Source organism: Ranitomeya imitator, chromosome 6 (assembly GCF_032444005.1).
Source record: "Ranitomeya imitator isolate aRanImi1 chromosome 6, aRanImi1.pri, whole genome shotgun sequence".
NCBI classification, from domain to species: Eukaryota; Metazoa; Chordata; class Amphibia; order Anura; family Dendrobatidae; genus Ranitomeya; species Ranitomeya imitator.
In genome coordinates, this window is record NC_091287.1 from 14445635 (window position 1) to 14467100 (window position 21466).

At 44.6% G+C, this 21466-nt stretch overlaps 1 protein-coding gene across 2 annotated transcripts; it reads left to right on the plus strand.

The window, feature by feature from the left end:
• The first annotated feature begins 1339 nt into the window (after positions 1-1339).
• On the plus strand, positions 1340-20129 carry LOC138641643 (retinoic acid receptor responder protein 2-like). 2 transcript variants are annotated; one of them, XM_069729193.1, is made up of 6 exons: positions 1340-1432; positions 8636-8877; positions 11866-11970; positions 16129-16227; positions 16506-16620; positions 19907-20129. In XM_069729193.1, the coding sequence occupies exons 2-5, from the start codon at positions 8686-8688 to the stop codon at positions 16596-16598; spliced, it is 489 nt and encodes a 162-aa protein (XP_069585294.1). In that variant the 5' UTR covers positions 1340-1432; positions 8636-8685; the 3' UTR covers positions 16599-16620; positions 19907-20129. The 2 variants fall into 2 exon arrangements, with proteins under 2 accessions (XP_069585294.1, XP_069585295.1); XM_069729194.1 differs by having other exon boundaries at positions 1345-1432; positions 8646-8877.
• The last annotated feature ends 1337 nt before the right edge of the window (positions 20130-21466 follow it).

A 21466-nucleotide genomic window follows, 5' to 3' on the forward strand; every position in this document is an offset into this window, starting at 1 on the left:
AACTCAGGATCAGTAATGTAATGTATGTACACAGTGACTGCACCAGCAGAATAGTGAGTGCAGCTCTGGAGTATAATACAGGAGGTAACTCAGGATCAGTAATGTAATGTATGTACACAGTGACTGCACCAGCAGAATAGTGAGTGCAGCTCTGGGGTATAATACAGGATGTAACTCAGGATCAGTAATGTAATGTATGTACACAGTGACTGCATCAGCAGAATAGTGAGTGCAGCTCTGGAGTATAATACAGGAGGTAACTCAGGATCAGTAATGTAATGTATGTACACAGTGACTGCACCAGCAGAATAGTGAGTGCAGCTCTGGGGTATAATACAGGATGTAACTCAGGATCAGTAATGTAATGTATGTACACAGTGACTGCACCAGCAGAATAGTGAGTGCAGCTCTGGAGTATAATACAGGAGGTAACTCAGGATCAGTAATGTAATGTATGTACACAGTGACTGCACCAGCAGAATAGTGAGTGCAGCTCTGGGGTATAATACAGGATGTAACTCAGGATCAGTAATGTAATGTATGTACACAGTGACTGCACCAGCAGAATAGTGAGTGCAGCTCTGGAATATAATACAGGAGGTAACTCAGGATCAGTAATGTAATGTATGTACACAGTGACTGCACCAGCAGAATAGTGAGTGCAGCTCTGGGGTATAATACAGGATGTAACTCAGGATCAGTAATGTAATGTATGTACACAGTGACTGCACCAGCAGAATAGTGAGTGCAGCTCTGGAGTATAATACAGGAGGTAACTCAGGATCAGTAATGTAATGTATGTACACAGTGACTGCACCAGCAGAATAGTGAGTGCAGCTCTGGGGTATAATACAGGATGTAACTCAGGATCAGTAATGTAATGTATGTACACAGTGACTGCATCAGCAGAAGAGTGAGTGCAGCTCTGGGGTATAATACAGGAGGTAACTCAGGATCAGTAATGTATGTACACAGTGACTGCCCAGCAGAATAGTGAGTGCAGCTCTGGAGTATAATACAGGATGTAACTCAGGATCAGTAATGTAATGTATGTACACAGTGACTGCACCAGCAGAATAGTGAGTGCAGCTCTGGAGTATAATACAGGATAAGTAAAGGGGTTATCATACAACAAGAGATGGTGGAGACAATAGGCAGGGTTCCATGAAAAATGTTGTGATACAAAGGATCATGTTGCAGAGTTTCGTGTTATTACTCAGCTCTTCAGAAAGTAGCAGATAAGTCATCAGACATCAGACAGGATAAATCATCTGAGATCTAGGACTCCTCGGTCGCAGTCCTTTCCTTGCTGCTCTTGTGAGGTCTCCTCCCCTGTCCCCTCCTATCCTGTTTCCTCTCCTATTGTCACAATCCCCCCAGAGCGAACATAGAGGGTCCCCAGTACAGACGGAGGAGCGCTGCGTGGAGCTGTGTATGTATTACTAAACATTTATATCTTGTCCTGATTCTTTACGGTTTCAGTTGCTGATTCTGGATTATTTCCATCACTTCGGGGAGTTTTATGTTGTTTGTTCAAAGAAATGAAAGTATCAACAACACGACAACATGAGCACTCCGCATATTCCACCGCTCACAGTGTAGCATTAACAGGAGCGGCCGATGGAACAAACAAGACAAGGTCTCCAGATCTGTACTATTAGGTCTTATGGCAGAGGCTTACATGATCCTCACTAAGGAAAACCTCTCCGCATACGCTCTCTATGGAGAAAAGTATGTGCCCCCATAGTCTGACCTCCATCCTACACCCATAGACATAATATAGAGAAAAGTATGTGCCCCCATAGTCTGACGTCCATCCTTCACCCATAGAAATAATATGGAGAAAAGTATGTGCCCCCATAGTCTGACCTCCATCCTACACCCATAGACATAATATAGAGAAAAGTATGTGCCCCCATAGTCTGACGTCCATCCTTCACCCATAGAAATAATATGGAGAAAAGTATGTGCCCCCATAGTCTGACCTCCATCCTACACCCATAGACATAATATAGAGAAAAGTATGTGCCTCCCATAGTCTGACCTCCATCCTACACCCATAGACATACTATAGAGAAAAGTATGTGCCCCCATAGTCTGACGTCCATCCTTCACCCATAGACATAATATAGAGAAAAGTATGTGCCTCCCATAGTCTGACCTCCATCCTACACCCATAGACATAATATAGAGAAAAGTATGTGCCCCCATAGTCTGACGTCCATCCTTCACCCATAGACATAATACGGAGAAAAGTATGTGCCCCCCATAGTCTGACCTCCATCCTACACCCATAGACATAATACGGAGAAAAGTATGTGCCCCCCATAGTCTGACCTCCATCCTACACCCATAGACATAATACGGAGAAAAGTATGTGCCCCCATAGTCTGACCTCCATCCTACACCCATAGACATACTATAGAGAAAAGTATGTGCCCCCCATAGTCTGACCTCCATCCTTCACCCATAGACATAATATGGAGAAAAGTATGTGCCCCCCATAGTCTGACCTCCATCCTTCACCCATAGACATAATACGGAGAAAAGTATGTGCCCCCCATAGTCTGACCTCCATCCTACACCCATAGACATAATATAGAGAAAAGTATGTGCCCCCATAGTCTGACCTCCATCCTTCACCCATAGACATAATATGGAGAAAAGTATGTGCCCCCATAGTCTGACCTCCATCCTACACCCATAGACATAATATGGAGAAAAGTATGTGCCCCCCATAGTCTGACCTCCATCCTACACCCATAGACATAATATAGAGAAAAGTATGTGCCTCCCATAGTCTGACCTCCATCCTTCACCCATAGACATAATATGGAGAAAAGTATGTGCCCCCCATAGTCTGACCTCCATCCTTCACCCATAGACATAATACGGAGAAAAGTATGTGCCCCCCATAGTCTGACCTCCATCCTACACCCATAGACATAATATAGAGAAAAGTATGTGCCCCCATAGTCTGACCTCCATCCTTCACCCATAGACATAATATGGAGAAAAGTATGTGCCCCCATAGTCTGACCTCCATCCTACACCCATAGACATAATATGGAGAAAAGTATGTGCCCCCCATAGTCTGACCTCCATCCTACACCCATAGACATAATATAGAGAAAAGTATGTGCCTCCCATAGTCTGACCTCCATCCTTCACCCATAGACATAATATGGAGAAAAGTATGTGCCCCCCATAGTCTGACCTCCATCCTTCACCCATAGACATAATACGGAGAAAAGTATGTGCCCCCCATAGTCTGACCTCCATCCTACACCCATAGACATAATACGGAGAAAAGTATGTGCCCCCCATAGTCTGACCTCCATCCTACACCCATAGACATAATATAGAGAAAAGTATGTGCCTCCCATAGTCTGACCTCCATCCTTCACCCATAGACATAATATGGAGAAAAGTATGTGCCCCCCATAGTCTGACCTCCATCCTTCACCCATAGACATAATACGGAGAAAAGTATGTGCTCCCCATAGTCTGACCTCCATCCTACACCCATAGACATAATATGGAGAAAAGTATGTGCCCCCCATAGTCTGACCTCCCATCCTACACCCATAGACATAATATAGAGAAAAGTATGTGCCCCCCATAGTCTGACCTCCCATCCTACACCCATAGACATAATATGGAGAAAAGTATGTGCCCTCCATAGTCTGACCTCCATCCTACTCCCATAGACATAATATAGAGAAAAGTATGTGCCCCCATAGTCTGACCTCCATCCTACACCCATAGACATAATATGGAGAAAAGTATGTGCCCCCCATAGTCTGACCTCCCATCCTACACCCATAGACATAATATGGAGAAAAGTATGTGCCCTCCATAGTCTGACCTCCATCCTACTCCCATAGACATAATATAGAGAAAAGTATGTGCCCCCATAGTCTGACCTCCATCCTACACCCATAGACATAATATGGAGAAAAGTATGTGCCCTCCATAGTCTGACCTCCATCCTACTCCCATAGACATAATATAGAGAAAAGTATGTGCCCCCATAGTCTGACCTCCATCCTACACCCATAGACATAATACGGAGAAAAGTATGTGCCCCCCATAGTCTGACCTCCATCCTACACCCATAGACATAATATGGAGAAAAGTATGTGCCCCCCATAGTCTGACCTCCATCCTTCACCCATAGAAATAATACGGAGAAAAGTATGTGCCCCCCATAGTCTGACCTCCATCCTTCACCCATAGACATAATACGGAGAAAAGTATGTGCCCCCCATAGTCTGACCTCCATCCTACACCCATAGACATAATATGGAGAAAAGTATGTGCCCCCATAGTCTGACCTCCCATCCTACACCCATAGACATAATATGGAGAAAAGTATGTGCCCCCCATAGTCTGACCTCCATCCTACACCCATAGACATAATATAGAGAAAAGTATGTGCCCCCATAGTCTGACCTCCCATCCTACACCCATAGACATAATATAGAGAAAAGTATGTGCCCCCCATAGTCTGACCTCCATCCTACACCCATAGACATAATATGGAGAAAAGTATGTGCCCCCCATAGTCTGACCTCCATCCTACACCCATAGACATAATATAGAGAAAAGTATGTGCCCCCATAGTCTGACCTCCCATCCTACACCCATAGACATAATACAGAGAAAAGTATGTGCCTCCCATAGTCTGACCTCCATCCTACACCCATAGACATAATATGGAGAAAAGTATGTGCCCCCCATAGTCTGACCTCCATCCTACGCTCATAGACATAATACAGAGAAAAGTATGTGCCCCCCCAGTCTGACCTCCATCCTACATCCATAGACATAATATAGAGAAAAGTATGTGCCCCCCATAGTCTGACCTCCATCCTACACCTATAGACATAATATAGAGAAAAGTATGTGCCCCCATAGTCTGACCTCCCATCCTACACCCATAGACATAATACAGAGAAAAGTATGTGCCTCCCATAGTCTGACCTCCATCCTACACCCATAGACATAATATGGAGAAAAGTATGTGCCCCCCATAGTCTGACCTCCATCCTACGCTCATAGACATAATACAGAGAAAAGTATGTGCCCCCCCAGTCTGACCTCCATCCTACATCCATAGACATAATATAGAGAAAAGTATGTGCCCCCATAGTCTGACCTCCCATCCTACACCCATAGACATAATATGGAGAAAAGTATGTGCCCCCATAGTCTGACCTCCATCCTACACCCATAGACATAATATAGAGAAAAGTATGTGCCCCCATAGTCTGACCTCCCATCCTACACCCATAGACATAATACAGAGAAAAGTATGTGCCTCCCATAGTCTGACCTCCATCCTACACCCATAGACATAATATGGAGAAAAGTATGTGCCCCCCATAGTCTGACCTCCATCCTACGCTCATAGACATAATACAGAGAAAAGTATGTGCCCCCATAGTCTGACCTCCATCCTACACCCATAGACATAATATAGAGAAAAGTATGTGCCCCCCATAGTCTGACCTCCATCCTACACCTATAGACATAATATAGAGAAAAGTATGTGCCCCCATAGTCTGACCTCCATCCTACACCCATAGACATAATATAGAGAAAAGTATGTGCCCCCCATAGTCTGACCTCCATCCTACACCCATAGACATAATATAGAGAAAAGTATGTGCCCCCCATAGTCTGACCTCCATCCTACACCTATAGACATAATATAGAGAAAAGTATGTGCCCCCCATAGTCTGACCTCCATCCTACACCCATAGACATAATATAGAGAAAAGTATGTGCCCCCCATTATCTGACCTCCATCCTACACCCATAGACATAATATGGAGAAAAGTATGTGCCCCCCATAGTCTGACCTCCATCCTACACCCATAGACATAATATAGAGAAAAGTATGTGCCCCCCATTATCTGACCTCCATCCTACACCCATAGACATAATATGGAGAAAAGTATGTGCCCCCCATACTCTGACCTCCATCCTACACCCATAGACATAATATAGAGAAAAGTATGTGCCCCCCATACTCTGACCTCCATCCTACACCCATAGACATAATATAGAGAAAAGTATGTGCCCCCCATAGTCTGACCTCCATCCTACACCCATAGACATAATATGGAGAAAAGTATGTGCCCCCCATAGTCTGACCTCCATCCTACACCCATAGACATAATATGGAGAAAAGTATGTGCCCTCCATTATCTGACCTCCATCCTACACCCATAGACATAATATGGAGAAAAGTATGTGCCCCCCATAGTCTGACCTCCCATCCTACACCCATAGACATAATATAGAGAAAAGTATGTGCCCCCCATAGCCTGACCTCCATCCTGCACCCATAGACATAATATAGAGAAAAGTATGAGCCCCCCATAGCCTGACCTCCATCCTACACCCATAGACATAATATGGAGAAAAGTATGTGCCCCCCATAGTCTGACCTCCATCCTACACCCATAGACATAATATGGAGTCGTCCTCTGCAGATATAACGGCTCTCGCTCTTCTGGGAAGATTTTCTACAAGATGTTGGAGGCGTCTGTGGGAATTTTTGCCCCTTCATTCAGAAGGACATTTGTGGGGTCAGACCCTGATGTTGGGGGTCCGGGCTCACAATCTCAATTATAGGATGGGGCTGGGGTCCGGGCTCTGTGCGGCCGCTCATGTTCCTCCTCCTCCATGCCTGTATGGAGCTTGTGCACTGGGCACCGTCATGGGGGGCAGATGAGGGTCTTCCCCAAACTGTTCCCACAAAGCTGAAGCTACAATTGTCCACATCTTGTGCTGAAGATTAAGATTTCCCATCACAGGAGCTGAGGGTCCGAGGAGCCTCCTGATAACAGCACATAGCATTATCCCCCTCCACCATCTATACAGGGGGCACAATGCAGTCAGGGGGGGGGGAACGTCCTCCTGGAATCACCAAACCCAGACTCCTCCATCAGACGCAGATAGAGAAGTGCGATCCGTCACTGCACAGAACACGTCTCCTCCAGAGTCCAGTGGTGGCAGCTTTGCACCACTCCATCAGACGCTTAGCATCGTGCTAGGTGTCACCAGTGTCACTCTATAGGCAACGCAAAATGTCGCATAGGCCCTAACGGGGTCGATGATTCTACCACATTGGTGAGTTACTCGGTACACTCGTCATCACACTGGCCACTTTTTCTTTTCTTGACGCACGGCGAGGGTCTCCACTTTGTACCGTACGTCCACACTACACACAACATCTCACATGATCCTCCCTCCGCTGCTGTCTAATCGTCTGTCACTCTGCCCTAGTTCTGCTCAGCACTCCCAGCTCTGGTCTCACGACTCCTTCACTCAGATCTGGTCTCTCGTAATGGTGGCTATAAGCCAGCGCACTGTACCACACATCCGTCCTACTACAGGCTCGGACGTCAACGCCTCCTCTTCTCTACCCTCTTAGTCTTTTATTATTACTAACAGCGCCACAACTATCACCTGACCTGGCGTTTCCTCCAATCTCTTCCCTGAGGGAACATGCACTTCACTCTTGAGTTCCTACTACTGTAATTCCTTCTGCTTTCACTTTCTCTTTGACCAGCAGATATCTCTTTACATTACTACCAGAGGAGGTCTGGACTCTGCAGTTATGGGGCCAGCAGAGCGGTGGTGACTATTCTGCCCTCAGCATTCGACCCCTGATTTGTAACATTACGGGGTCTCCACTTTTTGGCCGAGTTGCTGCGGTTCCTTCCACTTCTCAATAATATCACTTACAGGTGATGGGGAAGATTTAGGAGGAGAAATGTAATAGACGGACTTGGTACCCGGCGGCTCCTATTACCGGACCGCGCGGGTATCAGTGACCTCTGCACCACCGGCCGCTCTGTCACATAGTAGTTAATGTAGATGGCATGGCGGGGGGGGGGGGGGGGGGGCAGAAGTTATACACGAGGGGCCAGGGAGCCGGATGTTACATACTTTAGACCAGGGGTGTCAAACTGCATTCCTCGAGGGCTGCAAACAGGTCATGTTTTCAGGATTTCCTTGTACTGCACAGGTGATAATTTAATCACCAACTCATTATTTGTGTAGGTGATTAAATTATCACCTGTGCAGTACAAGGAAATCCTGAAAACATGACCTGTTTGCAGCCCTCGAGGAATGCAGTTTGACACCCCTGCTTTAGACAATGAGGCCAGAAGGAATATACTGGGGGGGGCGATGGGATTGAATGAGAATTCGGAAATGATTAGACAATGCGTCCTTTATCTAAACACAGTGTAGACCTGTATATATTACGCCCCCCTCATCACATTTGCGCTGTTCAGCCACAGATGGTCCCAGATTCGCGTGTAGACTTCTGACGACGCGGCGCCCCACGATGCTGGAATGTGATCGCTTCCTGTAAACAGGGACTAATTATGAGAAATGTTTCCTCACACTCTCAGCCGGCATCTAAATCCCTACAGTAAAAAAAAAAACACAAAACTAGCAACAAATCCCCTAACCCTTTCTATGAAGTTTCATCCCGACCCAGAACCAAAAAAGCTTTTTGTTATAATCTGTTGCACAGATCTTTGTATTCTGACTGATTACAGCTGATCACATTGGATGGATAATTAACCAATACATTTTCTTCTTCCGTAAGAAACAAACAGATTTTGTCCAGATTATCTTCCAACAACAACAGTCATCACAATGAAGGCAGCGGCCATAACATGGTGGATCATATCTGTTCTCGTAATTGTCAGCTCAGAGGGTCAGAGCTTAACGAACAACTTCTCCGAGAACCAGAACAAAACAATGAAAATGATCATGGAACATTTCCATAACAAAGATCATATCAGAAACGGATTCAAGGTGTCAAATGTCATCAAAGCTGTGGAAATAGTAAGTATCTAAAGGAGAAGTCAGGGGTAGAGTGTACTATTATAACAGATATATTCTAGTATATAGGGGCAGTATTATAGCAGATACAGTTAGGGCCAGAAATATTTGGACAGTGACACAAGTTTTGCTATTTTAGCTGTTTACAAAAACATGTTCAGAAATACAATTATATATATAATATGGGCTGAAAGTGCACACTCCCAGCTGCAATATGATAGTTTCCACATCCAAATCGGAGAAAGGGTTTAGGAATCATAGCTCTGTAATGCATAGCGTCCTCTTTTTCAAGGGACCAAAAGTAATTGGACAATGGACTCTAAGGGCTGCAATTAACTCTGAAGGCGTCTCCCTCGTTAACCTGTAATCAATGAAGTAGTTAAAAGGTCAGGGGTGGATTCCAGGTGTGTGGTTTTGCATTTGGAAGCTGTTGCTGTGAGCAGACAACATGCGGTCAAAGGAACTCTCAATTGAGGTGAAGCAGAACATCCTGAGGCTGAAAAAAAAGAAAAAATCCATCAGAGAGATAGCAGACATGCTTGGAGTAGCAAAATCAACAGTTGGGTACATTCTGAGAAAAAAGGAATTGACTGGTGAGCTTGGGAACTCAAAAAGGCCTGGGCGTCCACGGATGACAACAGTGGTGGATGATCGCCGCATACTTGATTTGGTGAAGAAGAACCCGTTCACAACATCAACTGAAGTCCAGAACACTCTCAGTGAAGTAGGTGTATCTGTCTCTAAGTCAACAGTAAAGAGAAGACTCCATGACAGTAAATACAAAGGGTTCACATCTAGATGCAAACCATTCATCAATACCAAAAATAGACAGAAAAACACCTCAAGAAGCCAGCTCAGTTCTGGAAAAGTATTCTATGGACAGATGAGACAAAGATCAACCTGTACCAGAATGATGGGAAGAAAAAAGTTTGGAGAAGAAAGGGAACGGCACATGATCCAAGGCACACCACATCCTCTGTAAAACATGGTGGAGGCAACGTGATGGCATGGGCATGCATGGCTTTCAATGGCACTGGGTCACTTGTGTTTATTGATGACATAAGAGCAGACAAGAGTAGCCGGATGAATTCTGAAGTGGACCGGGATATACTTTCAGCCCAGATTCAGCCAAATGCTGCAAAGTTGATTGGCCGGCGCTTCATAGTACAGATGGACCATGACCCCAAGCATACAGCCAAAGCTACCCAGGAGTTCATGAGTGCCAAAAAGTGGAACATTCTGCAATGGCCAAGTCAATCTCCAGATCTAAACCCAATTGAGCATGCATTTCACTTGCTCAAATCCAGACTTAAGACGGAAAGACCCACAAACAAGCAAGACCTGAAGGCTGCGGCTGTAAAGGCCTGGCAAAGCATTAAGAAGGAGGAAACCCAGCGTTTGGTGATGTCCATGGGTTCCAGACTTAAGGCAGTGATTGCCTCCAAAGGATTTGCAACAAAATATTGAAAATAAAAATATTTTGTTTGGGTTATGTTTATTTGTCCAATTACTTTTGACCTCCTAAAATGTGGAGTGTTTGTAAAGAAATGTGTACAATTCCTACATTTTCTATCAGATATTTCTGTTCAACCCTTCAAATTAAACGTTACAATCTGCACTTGAATTCTGTTGTAGAGGTTTCATTTCAAATCCAATGTGGTGGCATGCAGAGCCCAACTCGCGAAAATTGTGTCACTGTCCAAATATTTCTGGCCCTAACTGTATATTCTAGTATATAGGGGCAGTATTATAGTAGTTACATTCTTGTACATAGGGGCAGTATTATAGTAGTTATATTCTTATACATAGGGGCAGTATTATAGTAGTTATATTCTTGTACATAGGGGGCAGTATTATAGTAGTTATATTCTTGTACATAGGGGCAGTGTTATCGTAGTTATATTCTTGTACATAGGAGCAGTTTTATAGTAGTTATATTCCTGTACATAGGGGGCAGTGTTATCGTAGTTATATTCTTGTACATAGGAGCAGTATTATAGTAGTTATATTCCTGTACATAGGGGGCAGTATTATCGTAGTTATATTCTTGTACATAGGAGCAGTATTATAGTAGTTATATTCTTGTACATAGGGAGCAGTATTATAGTAGTATATTCTTGTACATAGGTGTAGTATTATAGTAGTTATATTCTTGTACATAGGGGACAGTATTATAGTAGTTATATTCTTGTACTTAGCGGCAGTATTATAGTAGTTATATTCTTGTACATAGCGGCAGTATTATAGTAGTTATATTCTTGTATATAGGAGCAGTATTATAGGAGTTATATACTTGTACATAGGGGCAGTATTATCGTAGTTATATTCTTGTACATAGGGGGCAGTATTATAGTATATTCTTGTACTTAGCGGCAGTATTATAGTAGTTATATTCTTGTACATAGGAGCAGTATTATAGGAGTTATATACTTGTACATAGGGGTAGTATTATAGTAGTTATATTCTTGTATATAGGAGCAGTATTATAGTAGTTATATTCTTGTACATAGGGGCAGTATTATAGTAGTTATATTCTTGTACATAGGGAGCAGTATTATAGTAGTTATATTCTTGTACATAGGGCAGTATTATAGTAGTTATATTCTTGTATATAGGAGCAGTATTATAGGAGTTATATACTTGTACATAGGGGTAGTATTATAGTAGTTATATTCTTGTATATAGGAGCAGTATTATAGTAGTTATATTCTTGTACATAGGGGCAGTATTATAGTAGTTATATTCTTGTACATAGGGAGCAGTATTATAGTAGTTATATTCTTGTACATAGGGCAGTATTATAGTAGTTATATTCTTGTACATCGGGGCAGTATTATAGTAGTTTTATTCTTGTACATAAGGGCAGAATTACTGTAGTGGGGAGGTACGTTCAGAAATAAAAAATAGTCATTGTGTTTCAGTATATTGATTTTATCTCATATTGTAGTGGGGTATGTTTATATTTTTAGCTTCCTTTATTCTTCCTTCTAGGACTACATCTCTGGTGCATTTGTGAACTTGGAGATAGAACTAAAACAGACGACTTGCCACAAAAGTCACTGGACTAAAACAGACTGTGGCCTACTGAAAAATGGGGTAAGGTTCCTCCCAGTTTCCCTGCCCGTGGTGCCCAATACAGTCACAGCTCTGGCTTACCCCGTAGGTCTGTGCATTACATTGTCATCCACAATTCCACAATTCCCGTGCTCATCTTTGCCGTAAAGGTTGATTGTGCTTTATAACAGAGTGAGGGAGCAGCATCAGCAGTGCAGACAGTGAGGAGAGAGGATCCTGGAGACGTCTTCTCTAGGAGAGTTATCAAGTTGTGAAAGTTTCTATCTAAACCTATCGCCCTCTCCTCCATTCTGCCTGTTTTCAGTCTGCTAAGGCCACGTCTGTAAGAGCCAGGAGATGAAAGGAGAAAGTCATGAAAATCTGACACAATTAATGGAAATGTGTCATAAGAATATTACCTATAGTTTAAATTAGGGTTTATGTTAAATATATTATTTTAAATTCTTTTGATAATGTTTTTGGAAGCTCACCTCCTCCTCTACAATGACTGATAACACCTCTATATACAGTAGATAACACAGGATCCACCATTCACAATAGGTGATGTCACAGCTCACCTCCTCCTCCTGTATAATGACTGATAACACCTCTATATACAGTAGATAACACAGGATCTACCATTCACAATAGGTGATGTCACAGCTCACCTCCTCCTCATGTACAATGACTGATAACACCTCTATATACAGTAGATAACACAGGATCCACCATTCACCATAGGTGATGTCACAGCTCACCTCCTCCTGTATAATGACTGATAACACCTCTATATACAGTAGATAACACAGGATCCACCATTCACAATAGGTGATATCACAGCTCACCTCCTCCTCTACAATGACTGATAACACCTCTATATACAGTAGATAACACAGGATCCACCATTCACAATAGGTGATATCACAGCTCACCTCCTCCTCCTGTACAATGACTGATAACACCTCTATATACAGTAGATAACACAGGATCCACCATTCACAGTAGGTGATATCACAGCTCACCTCCTCCTCCTGTACAATGACTGATAACACCTCTATATACAGTTGATAATACAGGATCCACCATTCACAATAGGTGATGTCACAGCTCACCTCCTCCTCCTGTACAATGACTGATAACACCTCTATATACAGTAGATAACACAGGATCCACCATTCACCATAGGTGATGTCACAGCTCACCTCCTCCTGTATAATGACTGATAACACCTCTATATACAGTAGATAACACAGGATCCACCATTCACAATATGTGTTGTCACAGCTCACCTCCTCCTCCTCCTGTACAATGACTGATAACACCTCTATATACAGTAGATAACACAGGATCCACCATTCACAGTAGGTGATATCACAGCTCACCTCCTCCTCCTGTACAATGACTGATAACACCTCTATATACAGTTGATAATACAGGATCCACCATTCACAATAGGTGATGTCACAGCTCACCTCCTCCTCCTGTACAATGACTGATAACACCTCTATATACAGTAGATAACACAGGATCCACCATTCACCATAGGTGATGTCACAGCTCACCTCCTCCTGTATAATGACTGATAACACCTCTATATACAGTAGATAACACAGGATCCACCATTCACAATAGGTGTTGTCACAGCTCACCTCCTCCTCCTCCTGTACAATGACTGATAACACCTCTATATACAGTAGATAACACAGGATCCACCATTCACAATAGGTGATATCACAGCTCACCTCCTCCTCCTGTACAATGACTGATAACACCTCTATATACAGTAGATAACACAGGATCCATCATTCACAATAGGTGATGTCACAGCTCACCTCCTCCTCCTGTACAATGACTGATAACACTTCTATATACAGTAGATAACATGGGATCCACCATTCACAATAGGTGATGTCACAGCTCACCTCCTCCTCCTGTAGAATGACTGATAATGGAGCGCCCCCAGACACAGGGCCACAGGTTACTCAGTACTGGTCCGTTCTGTCTCAGTTCTGGGGTTGTCACTGTGGCTGGACCCGGTCCGTGACCCTGCTAAGGGGCGTCCAATAAAAGGTGATAGGAGTCTGTCAAGGTTTCGAGACGCCACCTGTGGTGTTCGGTCAGGGTGACCGACTCTGCTTGGGGTCAACTGGGGTGATGTGATGGCAGCTAGATGGTATACCTTCCTACAGGTGAAGTGTGTTCCCAGGGCTTCCCAGTAAGGTGGACAGTGATGGTGTGAGGTGCAGTCAATAACGAGGACACAAGGTTGCAGTCTCTTTACCTCTTTACTGAAGACTTCAGGATCCTCAATCCAGAGCACAGTTAACAGGGCTATCAGAGACCGGCCGGTCCGATGGGCACTTCCAGAGTTCCCTTTACAGGTGGAAATCGTTGCCTACCACTAGCGCCTGTGTGTTGTAGTGCTTCCCTGCTGAGGATTCGGTATAGTCCTCACAACTTCTGTTCTAGTTCGTTCGTTCTTTCTAGTTCTTTCTCTTTCGTTCTATTTCGTTCCAGATGTTTCTAGTTTCTCGTCCCCCAGGTATGTTATGGCTAGGATGCACCCGTATGACGGGAAGGCTCAGAGCTCTTCCGGGACCCTAGAGACGCCCCTCTCCACGCGTTGCCCCCTATGTCTTCGTAGGAAATTTAAGGCAGACAGCCAACCTATAATTAACTGTCCTGCGGTATTTGAAGTAAGGCCTAGAGTCAGTTACTTCCTCGGTGTTCCGGCCACCGGCTACGCGCCTCAGTAGGATGTTGCCGTTCTCAGGGCACGACTCCTACTGGCTCTCCTTTGTGCTTGATCTCGTTTCTCACTGTTCCACAATATCCTTCGCTTCGTGTCTCTTTCTTAGGATACCGCCGCAAGGTAGTGCAGGTGCGGTTCCATAACGTTCTGTTCTGTTCGCTAGGTACCTGCCCGGTTCCCACGCCTGACAGGGACCCCCCTGTGTCTTCTCCCTGCAACACCCCCTGCCACGGGATGTTGCCTGAATCCAACCCAGTCAGCTTCTGCCTAACTTCCTATCCAACCCCTAGTTTTACCAGTGTGCGGAGTGGCCCAATAAATAAAGCCTTTTTCTCCCCCTAGTTCCCGTAGTGTGAAGTGTAATGTGTGCTGGTGATACCTGGTCAGGAGAATTCCTTCTGTGCCATCAGATGTACCATCACTCCCCTTAGCGGCAGAGAGACGTTACTGCAACGACCAGATCTCTGGGGCGCTGCAATAACACCTCTATATACAGTAGATAACACAGGATCCACCATTCACAATAGATGATGGCACAGCTCACCTCCTCTTCCTGCACAATGACTGATAACACCTCTATATACAGTAGATAACACAGGATCCACCATTCACAATAGGTGATGTCACAGCTCACCTCCTCCTCCTGTACAATGACTGATAACACCTCTATATACAGTAGATAACACAGGATCCACCATTCACAATAGATGATGGCACAGCTCACCTCCTCCTCCTGCACAATGACTGATAACACCTCTATATACAGTAGATAACACAGGATCCACCATTCACAATAGGTGATATCACAGCTCACCTCCTCCTCCTGTACAATGACCGATAACACCTCTATATACAGTAGATAACACAGGATCCGCCATTCACAATAGGTGATGTCACAGCTCACCTCCTCCTCCTGCACAATGACTGATAACACCTCTATATACAGTAGATAACACAGGATCCGCCATTCACAATAGGTGATATCACAGCTCACCTCCTCCTCCTGTACAATGACCGATAACACCTCTATATACAGTAGATAACACAGGATCCGCCATTCACAATAGGTGATGTCACAGCTCACCTCCTCCTCCTGTGCAATGACTGATAACACCTCTATATACAGTAGATTACACAGGGTCCACCATTCACAATAGGTGATGTCACAGCTCACCTCCTCCTCCTCCCTGCTCAATATCTTCTGCACATATTCGCTCGCGCCTATAAAGCTCTGATGTAGAAGTGATCATTTAGAGCTGGTGTGTTGTTGTCTGTGCTCTGTTCTTCTCTCCTCTTGTATAGGACTCCAGTGATCTAGGGTTGGGGAGCATTATTATGGGCGCCGCCATGTCCGCCATCTTTTAGTGCCGTCTTAGTGTTCTGCTCTCGTCTTCTCTGCTGTGTTCAGACTGATGAGCAGTAAACCTGATTTTTATCTTTTCTTGTAGAGGACATTTAATTGCTTCGCTTGTTTCAAGTTTTCTTACCATTCTGAGAAGATTCTGTCTCAGCTCCTGGACTGTGTCGCCACTCATCAAGTGGAGGCGGTAAAGTATCCTGCACTCATAGCTGGAGATCCCAGAAACCAGTGACCCCCAATGCCCCCCAGCCCCCTGCGTGGGATATAATTAATAATAATTATGGGACTGTACAATATGGAAAGGGGGCGCGGGCAACATTAATATCATCCGCTGGTCTCACAAACTAACCGTATCCAAACAGCCAAGCCCTGTTCACATTATTCCATTGCATGCCTCGGCCACATGCAGCACGTGATACCTCTGCACCCTCCTCATGTAATGCCAACTCTTTACCCACCTGGCAGAGAGTCCAGAGGAGGAATCAGTCCTGCACCGACGTGGAGATGAAGCAAGGATTTGACAAACCTGGAAGTTACGGATTCCTGAAATCTAACTAAGGATCTGACTACAGGAGAACAAGTACGAACTGATGTATCTAATCCTCTCCTGTGTGATACTGTCTGCTGAGCTGTGTATCTAATCCTATCTTGTGTGATACTGTCTGCTGAGCCGTGTATCTAATCCTATCCTGTGTGATACTGTCTGCTGAGCTGTGTATCTAATCCTCTCCTGTGTGATACTGTCTGCTGAGCCGTGTATCTAATCCTCTCCTGTGTGATACTGTCTGCTGAGCTGTGTATCTAATCCTCTCCTGTGTGATACTGTCTGCTGAGCTGTGTATCTAATCCTCTCCTGTGTGATACTGTCTGCTGAGCTGTGTATCTAATCCTATCTTGTGTGATACTGTCTGCTGAGCTGTGTATCTAATCCTATCCTGTGTGATACTGTCTGCTGAGCCGTGTATCTAATCCTCTCCTGTGTGATACTGTCTGCTGAGCTGTGTATCTAATCCTCTCCTGTGTGATACTGTCTGCTGAGCTGTGTATCTAATCCTCTCCTGTGTGATACTGTCTGCTGAGCCGTGTATCTAATCCTCTCCTGTGTGATACTGTCTGCTGAGCTGTGTATCTAATCCTCTCCTGTGTGATACTGTCTGCTGAGCTGTGTATCTAATCCTCTCCTGTGTGATACTGTCTGCTGAGCTGTGTATCTAATCCTATCTTGTGTGATACTGTCTGCTGAGCTGTGTATCTAATCCTATCCTGTGTGATACTGTCTGCTGAGCTGTGTATCTAATCCTATCCTTTGTGATACTGTCTGCTGAGCTGTGTATCTAATCCTATCTTGTGTGATACTGTCTGCTGAGCTGTGTATCTAATCCTATCCTGTGTGATACTGTCTGCTGAGCTGTGTATCTAATCCTATCCTTTGTGATACTGTCTGCTGAGCTGTGTATCTAATCTTATCTTGTGTGATACTGTCTGCTGAGCTGTGTATCTAATCCTCTCCTGTGTGATACTGTCTGCTGAGCTGTGTATCTAATCCTATCCTTTGTGATACTGTCTGCTGAGCTGTGTATCTAATCCTATCCTGTGTGATACTGTCTGCTGAGCTGTGTATCTAATCCTATCCTTTGTGATACTGTCTGCTGAGCTGTGTATCTAATCCTATCCTTTGTGATACTGTCTGCTGAGCTGTGTATCTAATCCTATCTTGTGTGATACTGTCTCCTGAGCTGTGTATCTAATCCTCTCCTGTGTGATACTGTCTGCTGAGCTGTGTATCTAATCCTATCCTTTGTGATACTGTCTGCTGAGCTGTGTATCTAATCCTATCTTGTGTGATACTGTCTGCTGAGCTGTATCTAATCCTATCCTATGATACTGTCTCCTGAGCCGTGTATCTAATCCTATCCTGTGTGATACTGTCTGCTGAGCTGTATCTAATCCTATCCTATGATACTGTCTGCTGAGCTGTATCTAATCCTATCCTGTGTGATACTGTCTGCTGAGCCGTGTATCTAATCCTATCCTGTGTGATACTGTCTGCTGAGTTGTATATCTAATCCTATCTTGTGTGATACTGTCTGCTGAGCTGTATCTAATCCTATCCTATGATACTGTCTCCTGAGCCGTGTATCTAATCCTATCCTGTGTGATACTGTCTGCTGAGCCATGTATCTAATCCTATCCTGTGTGATACTGTCTGCTGAGTTATGTATCTAATACTATCTTGTGTGATACTGTCTGCTGAGTTATGTATCTAATCCTATCTTGTGTGATACTGTCTGCTGAGCTGTATCTAATCCTATCCTATGATACTGTCTCCTGAGCCGTGTATCTAATCCTATCCTGTATGATGCTGTCTGCTGAGCTGTGTATCCAGGGATCTGTAACTTGCTCAGCAGTTTGCTGTAGTTTGAATATAATCAGTGTCTTATCAGCAGGAGATTATCACTGCAAGACTAGGTGTCTCATGCCAGGCAGTCCAGCTAATCTGTGTAATCACTCCCCCAACCACTGATTGGCTGCTTTCTGCCTGTCACACTCGCCTGTGGTGCACATGGTCCGTAGACCCACTGCGCCACGGGGCCGGGTTTACCCAGAAGGGGTGTAGCAAAGTGGCTACCTGGTGTTCACTGGAGCTCCTGATAGTGTAGTCAGGGTTGAGCTGCAGGTAGCCGCCAGGTACCACTCCTAGGTAGTCCTTGGTACCGCAGCTGCCGATCCCAGGGGTGGGGTTCGCTAGACGGGGATTGGGAGACAGACAGCGTGGACAATATAGACTTTGGGGATTGGCTCTCATTCAGACACACACAGGTCTCGGGAAACGGTTTAGATACCGCTGACGTGGCCACAGGATTCAGGTACCACCGACACAGCCGCAGGGTTCAGGTACCGCAGACACGACAACAGGATTCAGGTACCACTGACACGGCCGCAGGGTTCAGGTACCGCAGACACGGCAACAGGGTTAAGGTACCGCAGACACGGCCGCAGGGTTCAGGTACCACAGACACGGCAACAGGGTTAAGGTACCGCAGACACGGCAACAGGGTTAAGGTACCGCAGACACGGCCACAGGGTTAAGGTACCGCAGACACGGCCGCAGGGTTCAGGTACCACAGACACGGCAACAGGGTTAAGGTACCGCAGACACGGCCACAGGGTTAAGGTACCGCAGACACAGCCGCAGGATTCAAGTACTGCAGACAGCTTCAGGGGAACATATAAACTGAACAGGACTACAGGGACAGTACAGGATAGGGAATAACTATAATGGACTAAAGACGGGGGTCCTGGTCACATACAGTTGCACACACCAGCACCAGGAACAGGCTAACTATAAGGGCTGCTCAGGCACCTACCTATTGGGGAGGGTGCCTCATACACAAGATGCCTCTCAGCTATTGCCTAGGAGCCATCTTGTAGGTGAATTATTTTACTAAATGTCTCCTAGCTGTTAGCTGGGGGCTTTTGTATGTGCACACACCGTCCATTTTAGAGCAGGGGAGCGTGCGCTCACTAGACGTGCTGCTGGAAGACAGTGTGGCGTGCACAGAGAGGGAAGGATGAGTGCGAGAACTCTCCTGCGGCTGGGGCAGTGAGTATGCCGCCATCCCCGCATAGAGGGAGCAGAGAAACAGGGATTTATCAAAACTGCAGCAAGCAGCCCAGCAAGTGACACATCCCTGGAATCATGGTCTCTGCCCCTACATCAGATTCTATAGCGAAAAAGCAGGTGACAGATTCCTTTTAATGGGGGGTCATGTGGGGTATGCAGCCTAATTTTTCGGGTGTATGTGGAAAGGGAGTGATTATTTTTTGCAGGTCCTTACATTTTTCACTCTTTTTTTTTTTTTCAGATCCTTAGTGGAACTGTAGAAAAAGAGGTCCCACATGTATGGGGGTGATGAAGACGCGCCCATAGCTGCCTATAACCATACTGTATACAGCATAGTACCGCACTATAGATGCATATTACACACTGAGCTATAGAGGACCTGGAGGACCCCCGACGGGGGCAGAACATGGTTACACACAAGTCTGGAATGATGTACACTGTAATAAAACATTGTAAAACATAAACCGTCTGCAAAATGATTGTATCGAAACTACAGGGGCGACAACTGGGTCATATTCAATAGTGCTGGATGGAAAGTTGTCAGATATCTGATGGCTATGGAGCCAGAGCGGTGTCCGCTTATATCCAGAGGACGGGGCGCCGCACTCTCTTACTCCGCATATACAGGTATGTGAAACTAGCTGAAGAGCCCGGCGTTCCCTGGGCATAGTAAATATCTGTGGTTAGTTATAGCACCTCACTTCTCTCATTTTCCCAATCACTCCTCTCATTTTCTCCCTCACTCCTCTCATTCCCCCCTAACACTTGTCATTTCAACCTCACATCTGTCATTTTCTGATCACTCCACTATTTTTCCTCACTCCTCTCATTTTGCACTCACACCTTTTCATTTTCACCTCACACCTCTCATTTTCACCTCATCACCTCAGTATATACATGTTTGTCATCTCCCTTATATATAGTATACATCTGTATGTCATCTCCTGTATATAGTATATACCTGTATGTCATCTCCCCTGTATATAGTATATACCTGCTGTGTGTCATCTCCCCTATATATAGTATATACCTGAATGTCATCTCCTTCTATATATAGTATATACCTGTATGTCATCTCCTCCTGTATATAGTATATAACTGTGTGTCATCTCCCCTGTATATAGTATATATCTGTGTGTCATCTCCTCCTGTATATAGTATATACCTGCATGTCATCTTCTATATATAGCAAATACCTGTATGTCATCTCCTCCTGTATATAGTATATACCTGTAGGTCATCTGCTCCTGTATATAGTATATACCTGTGTGTCATCTCCTCCTGTATATAGTATATACCTGTATGTCATCTCCTCCTGTATATATATGTACCTGTATGTCATCTCCTCCTCTATATAGTATATACCTGTGTGTCATCTCTCCTGTATATAGTATATATCTGTGTCATCTCCCCTGTATATAGTATATACCTGTGTGTCATCTCCTCCTGTATTAGACCTCGTTCACACATTATTTGCTCAGTATTTTTACCTCAGTATTTGTAAGCTAAATTGGCAGCCTGATAAATCCCCAGCCAACAGGAAGCCCTCCCCCTGGCAGTATATATTAGCTCACACATACACATAATAGACAGGTCATGTGACTGACAGCTGCCGTATTTCCTATATGGTACATTTGTTGTAGTTTGTATGCTTATTAATCAGATTTTTATTTTTGAAGGATAATACCAGACTTGTGTGTGTTTTAGGGCGAGTTTCGTTTGTCAAGTTGTGTGTGTTGAGTTGCGTGTGGCGACATGCATGTAGCGACTTTTGTGAGATGAGTTTTGCGTGGCGACATGC